The 23,610-nt window shown below is 38.0% G+C and overlaps 1 protein-coding gene across 2 annotated transcripts in view; it reads left to right on the forward strand.

The window, feature by feature from the left end:
- tyw1 (tRNA-yW synthesizing protein 1 homolog (S. cerevisiae)) overlaps nt 1–23,610 on the forward strand; it is a 194,347-nt gene that overhangs the window by 133,801 nt on the left and 36,936 nt on the right. For both annotated transcript variants that reach the window (XM_056243113.1, XM_056243114.1), the window contains 2 exons: nt 19,729–19,781; nt 19,914–20,032. In XM_056243113.1, the coding sequence (XP_056099088.1) occupies nt 19,729–19,781; nt 19,914–20,032 (172 nt within the window). The remainder of the gene's footprint in view (nt 1–19,728; nt 19,782–19,913; nt 20,033–23,610) is intronic.

Below are 23,610 nucleotides of genomic sequence, written 5' to 3' on the forward strand. Positions count from 1 at the left end.
CGAAAAATGCAAAAGTTCAACTTTTTTTCGATAATTATTGATCTAGAGAGTCCAGAGAATTGACCTAGACTGGTTTGGTTCCGATCGGGCGAAAAACCAGGGACTAGTTCGCAAAAGTAGGTTTTTAACATATTTGTGAATATTTAATGAACGATTTGATTGACAGCAATGGTTCTAGAGGCAAAGTTGTTTAGCATGAGAAGATCTATCAAATGATATGCATATTGTGGGGATGTGTGCAACACCACGTGATTACAGAGCCGTAAAACTCGTTAGCTCCAACTAGTGGCCGATTTCTTTCAAAACTCTTACAGACCTCTTGGGCCATGAGTCGAACATGCCCATCCAGTTTCGTTCCGATCGGCCTTCGTTAACCTTGTCTAATAGGTGCTCAAATTCATTGGCCAATGGCGGCCATGTTTTTTGAGTTACGCCAATTTCCTCATACACATACATGGGGCCTTGGACCAAGACACTGCATACCAATTTTCAAGTCAATCGGACTAACGGTCAGGTGGTCATAGCCCTTTTTATGTTTTTTTAATGTTATAGCGCCAACTAGTGTTCGATCGTCGCGATCTTTTTACTGTGACCTCAGACTGTCCTCATACACATGTCTCTTGAGTTTGGTGAAGATATCTCATTTACTTTTCGAGTTATAGCCATTTTAGTAAAATAGGCTCCTCCCACAACAATCATTTTACTCCCCCTAGCGACCGTGAATCGAAAATTCAACTTTTTTTCAATAATTATTGATATTCAGACTCCAGAGAACATGTATGCATTTTTTTTATTTTGATCGGGCGAAAAACCAGGGACTAGTTCGCAAAATTAGGTTTTTGACAAAATTCAAAATGGCGGAAAAATTTGCATACCGGAAATGAAATCGGAGATATACGTTTTTTACTTCAGGCCTCCAGCTTTCCAATGATATAAGACACTTGAGTCTACGACATACGGTTTAGGAGTTATGAGCGGTTTTGCGCAATTGATCGCTGTAGCGCCACCTATAGGCCAATCGGGCTCATACTTTGATAACCTCTCCTCGATTTTTGTACTACCATCTGACAAAGTTTCAACTCTCCAGCACTTACGGTTTGGGCTGCACGATGCGTTTTACAGGAGAATAATAATAATAATAATAATAATAATAATAAAAATCAGTACAAATACAATAGGTTTTCAGCACTTCGTGCTTGAACACCTAATAAAAATCCTTACAATTACAATAGGGTTTCAGCACTTCGTGCTTGAACCCCTAATAATAAAAATCCTTACAAATACAATAGGTTTTCAGCACTTCGTGCTTGAACACCTAATAATAAAAATCAGTACAAATACAATAGGTTTTCAGCACTTCGTGCTTGAACACCTAATAAAAATCCTTACAATTACAATAGGTTTTCAGCACTTTGTGCTTGAACACCTAATAATAAGCGACCTTTTTGGCGGTTATAGCGCCACCTTTTGTCCAATCTCCATGAAACTTTGCATGCTTCCTCAGCATGTTATGACACATATGCTCATCAATTTTGGTGAAGTTCTGACTTTTTCTTCAGGATTTATAGGCTTTTGACTGCATTTTGCCATGAACCATTTCCTACATGCCTCTGTTATGGCCAACCAAATGCAAATTTTCAACTTTTTCTCAATAACTATTGATAGTCAGACTCCACAGAACATTTCTGCGCCAGTTTGGTTCAGATCAAGCCAAAAACCAGGGACTAGTTTGCAAAAGTAGGTTTTGGACAAAATCGGCCATAAAAATTTTTCCGAGGCTCAAATCGACAATCCGAGATATACATCTTGTTCGTCTTGAACCAGGGATCACAGGGATGTGAAAATCTTGATTCTAGGACAAACGGTTGAGGAGTTATGGCCATTTTAGTAAATCGTGTTGCTGTGGCGCCACCTATGGGCCAATCGGGCTCATACTTTGATAACCTCTCCTCGATTTTTGTACTACCATCTGGCAAAGTTTCAGAGCTCCAGCACTTACAGTTTGGGCTGCACGATGCGTTTTACGGCAGAAGAAAAATAATAATAATTAAAGCTGCAAGCAGCATTTAGCGGTGTTCAAGCAGTTAAGGCCTTTAAGGCCGTTAAGCACAAAAGCATCAAAAGACATTAAGTTTTATTTAGCATACATTTAAACACTGACATAATAGATGGAAAACACCATTTACAGCCAATACAGGCAATTTACCTTAGGAAATACATGGTTTTAAAGCTTTTCAACAGTTATAGCGCCACCTATTGTCCGATCTCCATGAAACTTTGCATGCTTGTTAATGATGTTATGTCACATATGCTCACCACTTTTTGTGAAGTTCTGAGTTTTTTAAAAATGATTTATAGGCTTTTGAGTGTGTTTTGACACGCCCCTTTTTATAAATGATCCTGTTATAGCAAACAAAAGGGCAAAATTCAACTTTTTTTCAATAATTATTGATCTAGAGAGTCCAGAGAATTGTCCTAGACTGGTCTGGTTCCGATCGGGCGAAAAACCAGGGACTAGTTTGCAAAAGTAGGTTTTTAACATATTCGTGAATATTTAATGAACGATTTGATTGACAGCAATAGTTCTAGAGGCAAAGTTGTTCAACATGAGGAGATCTATCAAATGATATGCATTTTGTGGGGATATGTGCCACACCACGTGATTACAGAGCCGTAAAACTTGTTAGCGCCAACTAGTGGCCGATTTCTTTCAAAACTCTTACAGACCTCTTGGGCCATGAGTCGAACATGCCCATCGAGTTTTGTTCCGATTGGCCTCCGTTAACCTCGTCTCATAGGGGCTCAAAATTCATTGGCCGTTGGCGGCCATGTTTTTTGAGATACGCCAATGTCCTTATATATTTACATGGTGCCTTGGACCAAGACACTGCATACCAATTTTCAAGTCAATCGGACTAACGGTCAGTCCTTTATATGTTTTTTTCATGTTATAGCGCCACCTAGTGTTTGATCGTCGCAATTTTTTTACTGTGACCTCAAATTAAGCTCATACATACGTGTACCGAGTTTGGTGAAATTATTTCATTTTTTTCACGAGTTATAGCCATTTTAGTAAAATTAGCTCCGCCTCCTGCGAACGTTTTGACGCCCCTTAGCAACTGTGAATCGAAAATTCAACTTTTTTTCGATAATTATTGATATTCAGACTCCAGAAAACATTTCTACACTGGTTTGGTTCCAATCGGGTAAAAAACCAGGGACTAGTTCGCAAAAGTAGGTTTTGGACAAAATTGGCCATAACAAATTTTTTTTTGCTCAAATCGACAATCCGAGATATACATCTTGTCCGTATTGAGCCAAGGAACACAGTGGTGTACAAATCTAGATTCTAGGTCAAACGGTCGATGAGTTATGGTTAATTTAGTACTTTTGGTTGCTGTAGCGCCACCTATGGGCCAATCAGGGTCATACTCTGATAGGTTCTCCCCAAACCGAGGCCCTAGCACCTGGCCAGGTTTCAAGTCTCTAGGCCTTACGGTTTGCGCTGCACGATGCGTTTTAGGTTTTTTTTTTTTTTCAAATAGCAATTACAATAGGTTTTCAGCACTTCGTGCTTGAACACCTAATAATGGGGGACCTTTTTGACAGTTATAGCGCCACCTATGGTCCGATCTCCATGAAACTCTGCATGCTTCTTCACCATGTTAGGACACATGTGCTCATCAATTTTTGTGAAGTTCTGAGTTTTTATTTATGATTTATAGGCTTTTGAGTGTATTTTGACACGCCCCCTTTTCTAAATGATCCTGTTACAGTGAACCAAAGGGCAAAGTTGAACTTTTTTTTGATAATTATTGATCTAGAGAGTCCATAGAATTGTCCTAGACTGGTCTGGTTCCGATCAGGGAAAAAACCAGGGACTAGTTCGCAAAAGTAGGTTTTGGACAAAATTGGCCATAACAAATTTTTTTTTGCTCAAATCGACAATCCGAGATATACATCTTGTCCGTATTGAGCCAAGGAACACAGTGGTGTACAAATCTAGATTCTAGGTCAAACGGTCGATGAGTTATGGTTAATTTAGTACTTTTGGTTGCTGTAGCGCCACCTATGGGCCAATCAGGGTCATACTCTGATAGGTTCTCCCCAAACCGAGGCCCTAGCACCTGGCCAGGTTTCAAGTCTCTAGGCCTTACGGTTTGCGCTGCACGATGCGTTTTAGGTTTTTTTTTTTTTTCAAATAGCAATTACAATAGGTTTTCAGCACTTCGTGCTTGAACACCTAATAATGGGGGACCTTTTTGACAGTTATAGCGCCACCTATGGTCCGATCTCCATGAAACTCTGCATGCTTCTTCACCATGTTAGGACACATGTGCTCATCAATTTTTGTGAAGTTCTGAGTTTTTATTTATGATTTATAGGCTTTTGAGTGTATTTTGACACGCCCCCTTTTCTAAATGATCCTGTTACAGTGAACCAAAGGGCAAAGTTGAACTTTTTTTTGATAATTATTGATCTAGAGAGTCCATAGAATTGTCCTAGACTGGTCTGGTTCCGATCAGGGAAAAAACCAGGGACTAGTTCGCAAAAGTAGGTTTTGGACAAAATTGGCCATAACAAATTTTTTTTTGCTCAAATCGACAATCCGAGATATACATCTTGTCCGTATTGAGCCAAGGAACACAGTGGTGTACAAATCTAGATTCTAGGTCAAACGGTCGATGAGTTATGGTTAATTTAGTACTTTTGGTTGCTGTAGCGCCACCTATGGGCCAATCAGGGTCATACTCTGATAGGTTCTCCCCAAACCGAGGCCCTAGCACCTGGCCAGGTTTCAAGTCTCTAGGCCTTACGGTTTGCGCTGCACGATGCGTTTTAGGTTTTTTTTTTTTTTCAAATAGCAATTACAATAGGTTTTCAGCACTTCGTGCTTGAACACCTAATAATGGGGGACCTTTTTGACAGTTATAGCGCCACCTATGGTCCGATCTCCATGAAACTCTGCATGCTTCTTCACCATGTTAGGACACATGTGCTCATCAATTTTTGTGAAGTTCTGAGTTTTTGTTTATGATTTATAGGCTTTTGAGTGTATTTTGACACGCCCCCTTTTCTAAATGATCCTGTTACAGTGAACCAAAGGGCAAAGTTGAACTTTTTTTTGATAATTATTGATCTAGAGAGTCCATAGAATTGTCCTAGACTGGTCTGGTTCCGATCAGGGAAAAAACCAGGGACTAGTTCGCAAAAGTAGGTTTTGGAGAAAATTGGCCATAACAAATTTTTTTTTGCTCAAATCGACAATCCGAGATATACATCTTGTCCGTATTGAGCCAAGGAACACAGTGGTGTACAAATCTAGATTCTAGGTCAAACGGTCGATGAGTTATGGTTAATTTAGTACTTTTGGTTGCTGTAGCGCCACCTATGGGCCAATCAGGGTCATACTCTGATAGGTTCTCCCCAAACCGAGGCCCTAGCACCTGGCCAGGTTTCAAGTCTCTAGGCCTTACGGTTTGCGCTGCACGATGCGTTTTAGGTTTTTTTTTATTTTCAAATAGCAATTACAATAGGTTTTCAGCACTTCGTGCTTGAACACCTAATAATGGGGGACCTTTTTGACAGTTATAGCGCCACCTATGGTCCGATCTCCATGAAACTCTGCATGCTTCTTCACCATGTTAGGACACATGTGCTCATCAATTTTTGTGAAGTTCTGAGTTTTTATTTATGATTTATAGGCTTTTGAGTGTATTTTGACACGCCCCCTTTTCTAAATGATCCTGTTACAGTGAACCAAAGGGCAAAGTTGAACTTTTTTTTGATAATTATTGATCTAGAGAGTCCATAGAATTGTCCTAGACTGGTCTGGTTCCGATCAGGGAAAAAACCAGGGACTAGTTCGCAAAAGTAGGTTTTGGACAAAATTGGCCATAACAAATTTTTTTTTGCTCAAATCGACAATCCGAGATATACATCTTGTCCGTATTGAGCCAAGGAACACAGTGGTGTACAAATCTAGATTCTAGGTCAAACGGTCGATGAGTTATGGTTAATTTAGTACTTTTGGTTGCTGTAGCGCCACCTATGGGCCAATCAGGGTCATACTCTGATAGGTTCTCCCCAAACCGAGGCCCTAGCACCTGGCCAGGTTTCAAGTCTCTAGGCCTTACGGTTTGCGCTGCACGATGCGTTTTAGGTTTTTTTTTTTTTTCAAATAGCAATTACAATAGGTTTTCAGCACTTCGTGCTTGAACACCTAATAATAAAAATCCTTACAATTACAATAGGTTTTCAGCACTTTGTGCTTGAACACCTAATAATAATAATAATAAAAATCAGTACAAATACAATAGGTTTTCAGCACTTCGTGCTTGAACACCTAATAAAAATCCTTACAAATACAATAGGTTTTCAGCACTTCGTGCTTGAACACCTAAAAATCCTTACAAATACAATAGGTTTTCAGCACTTCGTGCTTGAACACCTAAAAATCGGAACGAATACAATAGGTTTTCAGCACTTTGTGCTTGAACACCTAATAATAAGCGACCTTTTTGGCGGTTATAGCGCCACCTTTTGTCCAATCTCCATGAAACTTTGCATGCTTCCTCAGCATGGCATGACACATATGCTCATCAATTTTGGTGAAGTTTTGACTTTTTCTTCAGGATTTATAGGCTTTTGACTGCATTTTGCCATGAACCATTTCCTACATGCCTCTGTTATGGCCAACCAAATGCAAATTTTCAACTTTTTCTCAATAACCATTGATAGTCAGACTCCACAGAACATTTCTGCGCCAGTTTGGTTCAGATCAAGCCAAAAACCAGGGACTAGTTTGCAAAAGTAGGTTTTGGACAAAATCGGCCATAAAAATTTTTCCGAGGCTCAAATCGACAATCCGAGATATACATCTTGTTCGTCTTGAACCAGGGATCACAGGGATGTGAAAATCTTGATTCTAGGACAAACGGTTGAGGAGTTATGGCCATTTTAGTAAATCGTGTTGCTGTGGCGCCACCTATGGGCCAATCGGGGTCATACTCTGATAGGTTCTCCCCAAACTGAGGCCCTAGCACCTGGCCAGGTTTCAAGTCTCTAGGCCTTACGGTTTGGGCTGCACGATGCGTTTTAGGTCTTTTTTTTTTTCAAATAGCAATTACAATAGGTTTTCAGCACTTCGTGCTTGAACACCTAATAAAAATCCTTACAATTACAATAGGTTTTCAGCACTTTGTGCTTGAACACCTAATAATAAGCGACCTTTTTGGCGGTTATAGCGCCACCTTTTGTCCAATCTCCATGAAACTTTGCATGCTTCCTCAGCATGTTATGACACATATGCTCATCAATTTTGGTGAAGTTCTGACTTTTTCTTCAGGATTTATAGGCTTTTGACTGCATTTTGCCATGAACCATTTCCTACATGCCTCTGTTATGGCCAACCAAATGCAAATTTTCAACTTTTTCTCAATAACTATTGATAGTCAGACTCCACAGAACATTTCTGCGCCAGTTTGGTTCAGATCAAGCCAAAAACCAGGGACTAGTTTGCAAAAGTAGGTTTTGGACAAAATCGGCCATAAAAATTTTTCCGAGGCTCAAATCGACAATCCGAGATATACATCTTGTTCGTCTTGAACCAGGGATCACAGGGATGTGAAAATCTTGATTCTAGGACAAACGGTTGAGGAGTTATGGCCATTTTAGTAAATCGTGTTGCTGTGGCGCCACCTATGGGCCAATCGGGCTCATACTTTGATAACCTCTCCTCGATTTTTGTACTACCATCTGGCAAAGTTTCAGAGCTCCAGCACTTACAGTTTGGGCTGCACAATGCGTTTTACGGCAGAAGAAAAATAATAATAATAATAAAAATCCTTACAATTACAATAGGTTTTCAGCACTTTGTGCTTGAACACCTAATAATAAGCGACCTTTTTGGCGGTTATAGCGCCACCTTTTGTCCAATCTCCATGAAACTTTGCATGCTTCCTCAGCATGTTATGACACATATGCTCATCAATTTTGGTGAAGTTCTGACTTTTTCTTCAGGATTTATAGGCTTTTGACTGCATTTTGCCATGAACCATTTCCTACATGCCTCTGTTATGGCCAACCAAATGCAAATTTTCAACTTTTTCTCAATAACTATTGATAGTCAGACTCCACAGAACATTTCTGCGCCAGTTTGGTTCAGATCAAGCCAAAAACCAGGGACTAGTTTGCAAAAGTAGGTTTTGGACAAAATCGGCCATAAAAATTTTTCCGAGGCTCAAATCGACAATCCGAGATATACATCTTGTTCGTCTTGAACCAGGGATCACAGGGATGTGAAAATCTTGATTCTAGGACAAACGGTTGAGGAGTTATGGCCATTTTAGTAAATCGTGTTGCTGTGGCGCCACCTATGGGCCAATCGGGCTCATACTTTGATAACCTCTCCTCGATTTTTGTACTACCATCTGGCAAAGTTTCAGAGCTCCAGCACTTACAGTTTGGGCTGCACAATGCGTTTTACGGCAGAAGAAAAATAATAATAATAATAAAAATCCTTACAATTACAATAGGTTTTCAGCACTTTGTGCTTGAACACCTAATAATAAGCGACCTTTTTGGCGGTTATAGCGCCACCTTTTGTCCAATCTCCATGAAACTTTGCATGCTTCCTCAGCATGTTATGACACATATGCTCATCAATTTTGGTGAAGTTCTGACTTTTTCTTCAGGATTTATAGGCTTTTGACTGCATTTTGCCATGAACCATTTCCTACATGCCAAATCTAGATTCTAGGTCAAACGGTCGATGAGTTATGGTTAATTTAGTACTTTTGGTTGCTGTAGCGCCACCTATGGGCCAATCAGGGTCATACTCTGATAGGTTCTCCCCAAACCGAGGCCCTAGCACCTGGCCAGGTTTCAAGTCTCTAGGCCTTACGGTTTGCGCTGCACGATGCGTTTTAGGTTTTTTTTTTTTTTCAAATAGCAATTACAATAGGTTTTCAGCACTTCGTGCTTGAACACCTAATAATAAAAATCCTTACAATTACAATAGGTTTTCAGCACTTTGTGCTTGAACACCTAATAATAATAATAATAATTAAAGCTGCAAGCAGCATTTAGCGGTGTTCAAGCAGTTAAGGCCTTTTATGGCCGTTAAGCACAAAAGCATCAAAAGACATTAAGTTGTATGTAGCAAGCATTTAACCACTGAGATCATAGATAGAATAGACCATGTTTAAGCATGATTTACCATGATATACCACATTTCAGTGTGATTTTTCATTATTTACAATGTTCCAGTATGATTTACCATGAATCTAGCATGATTTACCATAGTTTACCATGATATACCAAGTTCTAGTATGATTCACCATGATTTATCCTGTTCTAGCATGATTTACCACAATTGAACATATTCTAGTATGATTTAATATGATTCTAGCATGATTTACCATGTTATAGGATGATTTACCATGATATACCACATTCTAGAATGATTTACCGCAGGATTGTAGCATGATTTCCCATGATACACCATGTACTAGTATTGTTTACAATGATTTACCATGTTTCTATCGTGGTTTACAATGATGCACCATATTGCTAGCATTAATGTGAAGTGTCAATTAAATGAAGTGATAAACTTTGACAAAATATGATTGTGTTATTGTGTAATATTAAGGGGGTATTTTTTGTATTTAAAGCTAAATAAATCCAGGCACATACTCATATGAGACGCACACGCGCACACACAAACTCTCCACGCACATACTCATACGAGACGCGAGCACACACACACTCAAACTCGCGCACATACTCAATGAGAGTATGACGGCGCCTCATAACCAGAGGTGTAGTGGTAAAAAAAGAGGTGGGTAAACTATAAATTCTGGTGGACCACGACGTGGTCACCCGGTAAGGTGGGCCACTGCCTACCTGATGACATTGCTAACATTGCTCGACATTAAGCCTTTCACTTGTCCTTCGGACAAGTAAATCTGTCATTCACTTGTCTGAGTAAAAAAATTGCTCGTCCGGATTTTTTTTTTTTGGTGTGTGTGTTAATTTATTCTGAAACAATATTCTCATTTATTCTGATTATTCTCATCAGTGTTCAATCAGCTTTGATATTTAAATCGGCATATTGTAATATCTGCACCTTTAAAGGGTGTCCCCTCCCCCTATATTATTAAATGTATGCTTCATCTTTCATTTTAAATTCATACATTTGGTCAATAAATTCAATTATTTAGAATAATAAGACACTATAGGGCTGTTACCCTAGGGGCTGATCAAATTAAATAATTTACACTGAAAAATTACAATTGTGTAAAATAATGTTATGAAATTGATTTAAATTTACATATAAGAAACATTGGAAAGAATGATACTACTTTTAAACATAACACTAAACCGCCAGTAGGTGGCGGCAGGCGACCGTCTTAATGAGTGAGTCATTGATTCATTCATTCAAACAAACAAACAAACGATTCGTTCAAACGGCTGATTCATTCAAGAATGAGACAGATATTTATGAATGGGTCATTGAATCTTTGACTCAATCGATTCGTTCAAAATGCTGAATCATTCAGTAATGAAAACAGGTTGAGTGTTACTGTGAGATGCGCCGTGGTTCTGCTGTGATTTTTGTTTGGAACTATTTTCGCTGCTGAAACAGAACAAAAACAGCCAATATTGCATCTAAAATGTAAGTGACTTAATTTTAACTGTTTATTGAACTGTTGTAGGAAATGTCACATTTTCAATCATGATGGTGTTCAGGAAAAATAATTGAGGTTGCTTAACATATGTTAAAAATATAAAAACTCCACATTTAGATTTTTATAGGCAGTATGTTGTTAACTGGTTAACTGAGTGTGTGTGTGTGCGCTCATTTGTGTAGATTTCTCCTCGAGAGGCTGCGCGAGCGTCAACAGCGCAACCTTACCGTCCGTCAGTAAAAGTCACCAACACTGACAGTAATGCAGCGCAATATGAAAGAGTTAGTCTTAGTTTTAACAACCTATGAAACTAATAATGAACAATATGAAACTAAAACGACATAAGCTTAATTTAAAATGTCTTAGGAACTACGGGCTATTTAGAGGTGGATAAACGCTATTTAGAGGTGGTTAAACACACTTTGGAGGTGGGTAAACGCTATTTCCGAATATTGGGAGGTGCGTAAACGGCGTTTACGTTCGTTTTGCCTCCACCCAGTAAACAATTACCGTCTTTCAACGTTGAAATATGGTTGAAAAAAAGTCGGTCCACCTTGGATTGGTTTACGACGTGATTTCAACTAAGTAGTTTCGGCTGGACTGTTTGACTACGTGTTTTCAACTGATAATCTAAGACAGGATAAGTCTGTTATATACAGTGCTATGCATACGTTTAGACACCGATGAACTGTATGCTAAAATAAAATTAATTAATTAATAAATTAAATTTGACGTCTTTTCAATTTTCATTTTCAACCTTCAGTGGACCATAATAAGACGTTGATTTACGATAGATTTACGTCTATTCAACGTCTAATAGATGACTTTTTGCTAGCTGGGCACTACATCCTTGCTCATAACAATATGGTCACTTGCTGCATCACGTGTAAAATTTCCATTTCGCCTCCAATATGCAGAAACATTTGGACACACATCATGAACAGACTTTAGTCCCATTAAACTTAAACTGGAATGTCACTGTTTGTGTCACTGCGACTTCACGAACCGGTGAACACGCGCACGCACACACACATCACTTTTGAAGTAAAATTGAGGACGCAGTGCATGTAATGCATCGAGATATCGAATTGAACTGAATCGATAACATGATAATCGTAATCGAACCGAACCGTGAGACCAGTGTAGGTTCACACCCCTAATACTCTGTGCTGTGTCAGCGAGTTAATAATAATTAACAAACAAAATAAGTTATAAGTTCAATAAGTTAATACAAACAAACAAATTTGTACTTAATCCCCTCACCCAATGAGAATCGATAAGGAATCGAATCGATAAGCAATATCGATAATGGAATCGGAATCGTTAAATTCTTATCAATTCCCATCCCTAATCAAGTGTCAAAATGAAAGTGAGCCAATAAGTGGTCTTCTACTGCCCTCTGCTGGTCACTCTACTTATTAATAAAGTGTTTTCACAAGTGCTTTGCACACACACACACACACACACGGGATATGTTATTGTGAAAATCTCTTTTAATGGTGTATAAGCATGCATTTCACATATTTCTTTGTGATGTAATAATATAAAACTATATGCTTTAAGCATTTGTTTGTTAGCCAATGCTGAAAGCTGATAAAAAAGATTAAAAATGTCGGTAACACTTTACAATAAGGTTCATTTATTAAACATTGGTTAATGTATTAATTAACATGAACTAACCATGAGCAATACATTTGTTACTGTTTTTGTTCATCTTTGTTAACGTCAGTTAATACAAATCCAGCTGTTCATTGTTAGTTCATGTTAGTTCACAGTGCATTAACTAATGTTAGCAAGATTTTAATAAAGTATTTGTAAATGTTGAAATTAACATTAACAAAGATTAACAAATGCTGAAGGAGTATTGTTCATTCTTAGTTAATGTTAACTAATGTAGTTAACTAATGAACCTTATTGTAAAGTGTTACCAAAATGTCTAATGCTGCTGCTTCATCTATTGGACAACAGTGATATTACAGACTATACAGTTGAAATGAATGAATGGAAATTTGGTTTTCACTTTTATCTCGGGAACGAGACAATGAAAAAATCTGAAACTCAGAACTTAGATAGTGTTAGAGGCCGTTGTCCGATGTCCGTTGAAATGCATATCTTTGTGGGCTTATATCTCGGGAATGCCCAGGCCAAATCGCACCATACTCGAATCGAAACTAGATGAGGACGGGCCCTTTCAAAGTTCCCGAGCCCCGCGACGATAGATTTGGATCAAGAACCCCGAGAGAATCTTACCATCAAAATTTGAGCGTGCAGCGACTTTCTGTTTTCGAGTTATGAGTGAATTTGTACTTGGGGGGGCGTGGCCCAACATTATACTTTCGTTTTCAGCCTTCCTGTGACACAATTGTAAATAGTAATAAACAAAATAAATAAATGCAGTCCATAATACTCCAATAGATGAATTTGGACAAAATGTGATTGTAAATGTTAAAATAATGATTTAATAAAGTCTAAATTTCAATTATATATACCAATATTAGGGAGTAGTATGATGAAATGACAGCAGGGGGCAGTAAAATACCACTTATTGGCTGTTATAGCCATCCAAAATGTTTTAGCCATCCAATTTACACTATTATAGCCATTCAAATGAATAAATTATACCTTTTCTGATAATTATTGATCTAGAGAGTCCAGATAATTGTACTGCACTGGTTTTAAACAGTAAGATATGAGAATTTTACGATCATAGATGGAAAAGACCATTTACAGCCAATACAGGCAATTTACCATAGGAAATGCATGGTTTTAAAGCTTTTCAACAGTTATAGCGCCACCTATTGTCCGATCTCCATGAAACTTTGCATGCTTCTTCACCATGGTATGACACATATGCTCATCAATTTTTGTCAAGTTCTGAGTTTTTATTTATGATTTATAGGCTTTTGAGTGTATTTTGACACGCCCCTTTTCTAAATAACCCTATTATAGCCATACGAAAAATGCAAAAGTTCAACTTTTTGTCGATAATTATTGATCTAAAGAGTCCAGAGAATTGACCTAGACTGGTCTGGTTCCGATCGGGCGAAAAACCAGGGACTAGTTCGCAAAAGTAGGTTTTTAACATATTCGTGAATATTTAATGAACGATTTGATTGACAGCAATGGTTCTAGAGGCAAAGTTGTTCAACATGAGGAGATCTATCAAATTATATGCATATTGTGGGGATGTGTGCAACACCACGTGATTACAGAGCCGTAAAACTCGTTAGCGCCAACTAGTGGCCGATTTCTTTCAAAACTCTTACAGACCTCTTGGGCCATGAGTTGAACATGCCCATCGAGTTTCGTTCCGATCGGCCTTCGTTAACCTCGTCTAATAGGTGCTCAAATTCATTGGCCAATGGCGGCCATGTTTTTTGAGTTACGCCAATTTCCTCATACGCATACATGGGGCCTTGGACCAAGACACTGCATACCAACTTTCAAGTCAATCGGACTAACGGTCAGGTGGTCATAGCCCTTTTCATGCTTTTTTTATGTTATAGCGCCACCTAGTGTTCGATCGTCGCGATATTTTTACTGTGACCTCGGACTGTCCTCATACACATGTCTCTTGAGTTTGGTGAAGATATCTCATTTACTTCTCGAGTTATAGCCATTTTAGTAAAATAGGCTCCTCCCACAACGATCATTTTACTCCCCCTAGCAACCGGAAATCGAAAATTCAACTTTTTTTCGATAACGATTGATAATCAGACTCCAGAGAACATGTATGCATTTGTTTGGTTTTGATCGTGCGAAAAACCAGGGACTAGTTCGCAAAATTAGGTTTTTGACAAAATTCAAAATGGCGGAAAAATTTGCATACCGGAAATGAAATCGGAGATATACATTTTTTACTTCAGGCCTCCAGCTTTCCAATGATATAAGACACTTGAGTCTACGACATACGGTTTAGGAGTTATGAGCAGTTTTGCGCAATTGATCGCTGTAGCGCCACCTATAGGCCAATCGGGCTCATACTTTGATAACCTCTCCTCGATTTTTGTACTACCATCTGACAAAGTTTCAACTCTCCAGCACTTACGGTTTGGGCTGCACGATGCGTTTTACAGGAGAATAATAATAATAATAATAATAAAAATCGGAACGAATACAATAGGTTTTCAGCACTTCGTGCTTGAACACCTAAAAATCAGTACAAATACAATAGGTTTTCAGCACTTCGTGCTTGAACACCTAATAAAAATCCTTACAAATACAATAGGTTTTCAGCACTTCGTGCTTGAACACCTAAAAATCCTTACAAATACAATAGGTTTTCAGCACTTCGTGCTTGAACACCTAAAAATCGGAACGAATACAATAGGTTTTCAGCACTTTGTGCTTGAACACCTAATAATAAGCGACCTTTTTGGCGGTTATAGCGCCACCTTTTGTCCAATCTCCATGAAACTTTGCATGCTTCCTCAGCATGGCATGACACATATGCTCATCAATTTTGGTGAAGTTTTGACTTTTTCTTCAGGATTTATAGGCTTTTGACTGCATTTTGCCATGAACCATTTCCTACATGCCTCTGTTATGGCCAACCAAATGCAAATTTTCAACTTTTTCTCAATAACCATTGATAGTCAGACTCCACAGAACATTTCTGCGCCAGTTTGGTTCAGATCAAGCCAAAAACCAGGGACTAGTTTGCAAAAGTAGGTTTTGGACAAAATCGGCCATAAAAATTTTTCCGAGGCTCAAATCGACAATCCGAGATATACATCTTGTTCGTCTTGAACCAGGGATCACAGGGATGTGAAAATCTTGATTCTAGGACAAACGGTTGAGGAGTTATGGCCATTTTAGTAAATCGTGTTGCTGTGGCGCCACCTATGGGCCAATCGGGGTCATACTCTGATAGGTTCTCCCCAAACTGAGGCCCTAGCACCTGGCCAGGTTTCAAGTCTCTAGGCCTTACGGTTTGGGCTGCACGATGCGTTTTAGGTCTTTTTTTTTTTCAAATAGCAATTACAATAGGTTTTCAGCACTTCGTGCTTGAACACCTAATAAAAATCCTTACAATTACAATAGGTTTTCAGCACTTTGTGCTTGAACACCTAATAATAAGCGACCTTTTTGGCGGTTATAGCGCCACCTTTTGTCCAATCTCCATGAAACTTTGCATGCTTCCTCAGCATGTTATGACACATATGCTCATCAATTTTGGTGAAGTTCTGACTTTTTCTTCAGGATTTATAGGCTTTTGACTGCATTTTGCCATGAACCATTTCCTACATGCCTCTGTTATGGCCAACCAAATGCAAATTTTCAACTTTTTCTCAATAACTATTGATAGTCAGACTCCACAGAACATTTCTGCGCCAGTTTGGTTCAGATCAAGCCAAAAACCAGGGACTAGTTTGCAAAAGTAGGTTTTGGACAAAATCGGCCATAAAAATTTTTCCGAGGCTCAAATCGACAATCCGAGATATACATCTTGTTCGTCTTGAACCAGGGATCACAGGGATGTGAAAATCTTGATTCTAGGACAAACGGTTGAGGAGTTATGGCCATTTTAGTAAATCGTGTTGCTGTGGCGCCACCTATGGGCCAATCGGGCTCATACTTTGATAACCTCTCCTCGATTTTTGTACTACCATCTGGCAAAGTTTCAGAGCTCCAGCACTTACAGTTTGGGCTGCACAATGCGTTTTACGGCAGAAGAAAAATAATAATAATAATAAAAATCCTTACAATTACAATAGGTTTTCAGCACTTTGTGCTTGAACACCTAATTAAATAGCATATATACATATAGCCTACAACTGCTATGTTTAATTTATTTATTTGAATCAGTTTATACTGTCAATTTAGCTGGTTTGATTCATAACTCTGCTTCGACTTATTGATGGCACCATTCAGAAATATTCATAGACATCTACAGTATTGTGGCATTTTACATTTATGAATATTTCTTGTTAAAAAAATATGTATCTAAATATATGTAACTAAATATCACTGGGTATTAATGAGTCATATTGGTGCATCCAAGTAAAATATATTGTATTCATTTAGAGAAACAATTTTAATTTTTAACTTTCAGCATTTTACATATAATTTCCTGTTTGCTCACAATAATAGAATAAATGAGAAATGCATGCTTTTAATTCATTACAAATACCGTGATTGTATATCAAATCTGATCAAAAGTGCTTCATAGTTTCTATGCACATGAATCCTCATGATGTGAAAATTCAGCATATCTCTGCTTCCAGCTGCCCAAATATTGAGCCTTCACAGCTGAAACCAAACCTGCTCTCTGATCCCGGCTCTATCCAAACAGATGCGGTTCTTCAGAGAGAGACGAGCGAACACCTCCCTTATATCCTCAGCCCCAGTGAGCTATTTGCAGACATAAAAGACAAGAACATGTGTTTGATGTGGAGTTTAGCTAATGAACATGGGAGAGAGAGATTGAGATCATTAGTATGGAGCTTCTTTCCTTCTGCTTTTTTTACCACTTACTCTCCTTCATGCACGTTGAGAGAAATTGTGAAAAAGAGAGGAATAACTCACTAAAAATGAAAATTGACATTGTTTACTCACCCCCAACCACATTTTCTTCTTACTTTCATCAAACACAAAAGATTGTTTTTGTCTGTATACAGTGGATGGTAATTTAGCTATTAATACCAAAATGGACAAAAACTGGTCCTTGTTGGTCTTGAGACAAATATAATGTTTGGTGAATAATGATTTATTTAGGTCTGTATGCATCACAAATGATGACAATTAAACATTTTGGTAGAACTATCCAATGCAGTGCCAAGTGGTTTTTGAGAGAGGTTTGGTTCTCTTCCAAGAGGAAGTCTCGTTTAGCTGTGATGTGAACTCTAACAGCCCATTCAGCACAGAGCGATGCCTTTATATTCTGCGGTTTTATTAAAGTCCCCCTGTAGTCAATCATTTTATCCCTTAAAACTCATCATTGATCACCAAAATTACATATTTAAAGGTTTTGCCTGTGTAAAATATTTCTTCATGCCTTAAAATAGCTTGAATGCAACTCTACACCCTTGCTTCATTTAGTATACGTGTATCCATGAATATGCTAATTAGCCCGCATCAGCTCAGAGATTGGCTCGGCCAATTTACTAAGGTAAACTCTGCACAATGGTATCGCTCCTTACAACGTCAGACACATAACTGTAATTAATATGATTAGCCTTTTGCTTGACTATGTTATCAAACAGCTAATAATGTGTTGCTAATGTTACACAAACCATGTTCCCGTTCGCCATCTCAGTCAAACCGCTACCTTCTAACAATCAGCATCATTAGAAACGCTTTGAAAAACTTAAAACGTCAGTGGAGAAAGGCATATAGTTCATCATAAACTCGCTATATTGCAAAATCTACCCGATTTTCCACATCAACGGAAAAAATACCAGGGTAACCTGGCTTCTCTTGAGACTCCTTTGCTTCATGGCATAGTTGATCTGCTAAAGCCCTCCGTTGGCATGATTGGTTACGAGGTCGTTTATGTTAGAAACACCAGTGATTTTAAACCGTGTTTTTAAGACTGTCTTTAGTTCACTGCAGTTTTAAGGAGAAAATTCTCAGCAATGGTGTATACTTATGAATTTGCACATGCATGGTTTGTCTTAAAGCACATTAAAAACACCACATAGACATATAAACAACATTTAAAAACTTAATTTTCACCACAGGGGGACTTTAAGACTGCTATAGGGAGTGCTGGTTGCCCCAGTGATGGCCCTTACATGTGGATTAAAGTCTAAATCGAGTCTGATTCCCCAAGGAGACGCAGCGCAGTTGTGGGAGAATGAGTCTATGGACGTATGTACGAGATGTATTGAGGAGCTTTGTTGGAAAATTTCTGGCATTTCTCTGCTAGATGTTTAAGATCCTGTGCAAACTGTAAACTGGAAATACTTGTGCTAGTACTGAGTGTACATTATATAAATGCACCTTTTCTTTCAGGCTCCCTATTGCATTGCCTTCTATTCCATCTCTAACACAACCTGTTAAAAACTGCTGTTTTAAGCTGTTATGATGATTTGTCATAAAAAAAGTGCTTATGGTTGTGATGTCAATACAATAATGATTTGTGAAGGTTGTAGATTAGGTTTTGAAAATGTTTGGGCATTGTAGAAATTGCTCTAATATTCACATTATTAGAGTACAAATTATGCATGAAAGAAAAGGGAAAAAATGTCCACTTTAATGAGCATTTGTGTTTGAAAATACTGTTGATGTTTTATAGAACATATATTTTCAAACATTCAAAAGTTTGGGGTTGGTAAACTATTTATTTGAAAAAAATAAAAAAGACAAAGTTTCATGCTCATCAAGGCTGCATTTTATTGATCAAAAATACTAATGTAAAATTTTTACAATTTAAAATGTCTGTTCTCTATTTTAATGTATTTTCAAATGTAATTTATTTCTGTGATGCAAAGCTGAATTTTTAGCATCATTACTCTAGTCTTCAGTGTCACGTGATCCTTCAGAGATCATTATAATATGCTGATTTGCTGTTCAAGAAACATTTCCTAATATTATCAGTGTTGAAAACAGTTGTGCTGCTTAATATTTGACGAATAGAAAGTTCAAAAGAACAGTGAGCACTTTTTTCTCATTCAAACACTATGTAATGAAAACTTATATCTTTTATACTGTGCATTATAATACTGTGATGCCTACATTCATTTGTATAAACTATTTACAAATAGTAGTATTATATTTTTTACCATGACATGAATTTTCTTTCTTTTTTTAAATAGTATAATGATCAATAATTGATAGCAATGATAAAGTTTCCCTGACAACAGGCCAACAATGTTAGTGAAATTTCCCACCTCTAAAGTCAAACATGTTGGTGACTAATCCAGTAGCTGCTGGTATTTAAAATACGAAGTGTTTTGGATTTGATTTCTATGCTTAAAGGCAGTGTGAGATGCTTTTTGTCTTTTGAGGATATGTAGCTCAATCAGTACTCAGAAAACTTGCTAATCTCTGCATGCCTTGTTTCCATCTGTTCTTTATTTTTTGTGGTCTGTAGGGTATAAACTAATAGGAAGTCACTCCGGGGTGAAACTGTGTCGTTGGACTAAGGTAGGTTTCCTACTATTGATTTGTTGTCAAGGCTCTTTAGCAAGTTTCTTTTTTAAAGCTGCACAATCTTTCCAGGCAGGACCAGTTTTTCTTTGTATTAAATGAAACCAATGTTGCCCCTTTTTTTGTTAGTCAATGCTGAGAGGGAGAGGAGGCTGCTATAAACACACCTTCTACGGGATTGAATCGCATCGATGTATGGAGACCACGCCGAGCCTGGCCTGTGCCAACAAATGCGTTTTCTGCTGGAGGTAGGAGAAGATTTGTATAAAAAAAAAAAACTAAAAAAATATTATATTTTTTCCATGATATGCACCTAATAAATTAATACTGAAATAAATGACCTGAAACAATCTATTATTGCTCATATTTGGGGTTTCAACAAACCCTTAACCAAGTATATAATATTGGGTGCGTAACTCGTCCATTTTTATATTGAAGAAATATCCACTTCCACTACTGTGTAATAACATTTAAATGAATCATTTAATACAATGCACTCATTGTGTTAATACATGTTTTCACATTGCACCTGCATGTAACTTTGTAATTGCATCTATAATTACACCGTTGACCCTTTCTTTACACCTTAACTCACCCTTAAACCTACCCATACCACCAAACCTGTCCCTAACATTTTCCGTATACCACCTCAATAGCAGCAAAAGTGTTTTTTATCCAACATGAACACAAGTACTTTGTACTTAACAAGTACTTTTTTGACTCAAGTACTTTAAGAAACCTATTATAAAGTGGGACCAAAAAAAATGAGTTAAAGGTTAAAAAGTCATACTTTTGAAATTGTCATTTAAAATATCAGCCCGTATTATGTGAGAGATGCCTGAGCAAACAGCTGTGATGTCCGTCTGAATGAATTGTAAGTGCAACGGTAGATGCAGCACTGCTGATTCATAGTGACACTTGTGGAAAGAAGGTAGTATTCAATATTCCTGTCATTGGCTGAGGTTTATGTGCTGGGGTGGGGGGAAGAGCTGTCAAAGAGCATCAGTGCTCCCCCTCTAAAGATTGTATCTGGAATGATTTCCTTAGTTGCCTTAAGGTACAGCCCAGCTTAAAGCTGCTTGCTGACAGAGATGGACTTGATTTAAAGTCGTCACTGTGAGCCTGTCAGCCTGACACAAACATCCACCCATAAACTAACAGGACACTATGTCATGTCCTACAGCTCTGGGACAGGACACACTGGGACAGCCTCCAATGCACAAAAAACAACTTCTGTGTCTGTAGTTTGAGCTGCGCTGTCAGAATAACACAGCAGATTGAGGGCGTCTCAGAGAGACTTTGATCCTGCTGTTGAGTAAATAATTTTTTCCATCCTATTTTCTCATTGAATCAGCTGATTTTGAGGCATTATGAAGAAAAATCAACGTCTTGCGATTTGTCAGTGAACTCTATTTTTATGCCCTTGTGTATGAGCAGTGTATCGGATCTAGTTTTTGGCATTGTGGGTTGTTTTGTTTTGCCGCCGCTGTGACTCATAGCGTTGCGCTAATCAAATTTTCCATCCGTTTCGTTGCCACATGCTGTGCCAATCCTCAAATGCTACACAGTTAATGACATAATGCAAATAAATGTGCTGAAGAAGTTTCAAAATGCAAAAGTCGTTTAGTCCTCCGCTTTCATGGAATGTGATGGAAATATTGAACTTCGCATTAGGTGAGTAATTTGGTTAAAAGTGGCACTCGAAATTGTGAGTCTGAAGAGGCCTCTTCATGTGGATGGGCTGGATAATTTAGGTGGTATCGCCTGAAACTGAGCAAAGGCATTAGAGGAAAAGCTCTTGAACCCATCTCAAACATTGGCTCTTCAGCCCAGAAGGCCATCTTGATAAAGGCAAGAGGGCAAAAAGATCAAGCCTGTTGATGGCTATTGATAAGACCAGGAATTGTTGTAGGTATTTACTTGTCTTGGACGTCAGTTGTTTTTGTTTCTTGGTCTTATTAATACTAATGGTAATATTTATTCATATTTTTTTTATTTTTTTTTATTTTTTTACTGTTTTGGTGGTATATATATATATGTATGTGTGTGTATATACAGTGCTCAGCGTAAATGGGTACACCCCCTTTGAAAATAAACATTTTAAACAATATCTCAATGAACACAAAAACAATTTTCAAAATGTTGACAAGACTAAGTTTTCTATAACATCTGTTTAACTTATAACATGAAAGTAAGGTTAATAATATAACTTAGTGAACAGATTTATCAGTTTGACTCAAATTAGGGTGATGCAAAAATGAGTACATCCCACTGAAAGTGTCTGGAGCAAAGCTAAATTTTAGACTACAAATGTCTAATTTAACAAGAATTCAACCAGAGGTGAGTCTAATTATTCATTACACAGGTGTCCAGCAGACAGTTGAGGTTTGGTGTTACTTCCCATTTCAGGCTGTCAGCAATGGCACCACATGGAAGAGAAATGTCACAAGACCTGAGAAAGAAAATAATTTCTTTACACCAGAAAAGTGAAGATCAGCAAAGCTTTACTTATCAGTCAGAATACTGTAGCAAAAGTGGTACAAAATCTTTAAAAAGATGGAACTGCAACCATCTCACAGAGACGTCCAGGTCGTCCACGGAAGTTAACAACTCTACAGGAGCGTCTTCTGATGAGAAGGGTTGAAGAAAATCAGCATGCAAGTTCACTGCAGATAACTAAAGAAGTAGAAAGCCAAACTGAGGTGACTATTTCCCGTGACACAATATGGCGTACACTGCAGAGGAATGGGATGCATGGGTGCCGTCCACTAACGAAGCCTCTCCTAAAGGCCAGGCACAAAAAAGCCCACCTAGAGTTTGCCAGGGCCCATGCTGACAAAGATGAAGACTACTGCGACTCTTTACTCTGGAGTGATGAGACCAAGATAAATGTTTTTGGAACTGAAAACTGTATGGCGTCGCAAAGGTGAGGAATGCAAAGAAAAATGCATGGTGCCTACAGTGAAACATGGTGGTGGCAGTGTCCTTACGTGGGGCTGCATGAGTGCTGCTGGTGTCGGGGAGCTGCATTTCATTGATGGCATCCTGAATTCACAGATGTACTGCTCTATACTGAAAGAGAAGATGCTACCATCACTCCGTGCCCTTGGTCGTCGTGTACTTTTCCAACATGACAATTATCCTAAACACACATCTAAGGCCACTGTTGGATTTCTGAAGAAGAACAGGGTGAAAGTGATTCAGTGGCCAAGTATGTCTCCTGATCTGAACCCAATCGAACACCTATGGGGAATTCTGAAGAGACAAGTTGAGCATCACTCTCCATCCAGTCTCTAAAAGAGGTCATTCTTGAAGAATGGAAAAAGGTAGATGTTGCAAAATGTCGCCAACTTGTTCATTCCATGCCTAGAAGACTTGGTGCTGTCATTAAAAATCATGGAGGCCATACAAAGTACTAGATGTAGTCTACTTGTTGTGGGGTGTAATCATTTTTGCATCACCCCAATTTGAGTTAAACTGAAAATTGTGTATTCTAAGTTATGTTATTAACCTTTCATGTTATAAGTTAAACAGATATTATATTAAACTTAGTCTTGTCAACATTTTGGAAATTGTTTTTGTGTTCATTGAGATATTGTTTAAAATGTTAGTTTTCAAAGGGGGTGTACTCATTTACGCTGAGAACTGTGTGTGTGTGTGTGTGTGTGTGTATATATATATATATATATATATATATATATATATACTGTATATATATATATATACATTATACTGAACAAAATTATAAACGCAACACTTTTGCTTTTCCCCCCATTTTTCATGAGCTGAACTCAAAGATCTAAGACTTTTTCTATGTACGCAAAAG

This window comes from Rhinichthys klamathensis, unplaced genomic scaffold (assembly GCF_029890125.1).
Source record: "Rhinichthys klamathensis goyatoka isolate OS25496 unplaced genomic scaffold, OSU_Roscu_1.1 h1tg000781l_1, whole genome shotgun sequence".
In the NCBI taxonomy this organism is placed as follows: Eukaryota; Metazoa; Chordata; class Actinopteri; order Cypriniformes; family Leuciscidae; genus Rhinichthys; species Rhinichthys klamathensis.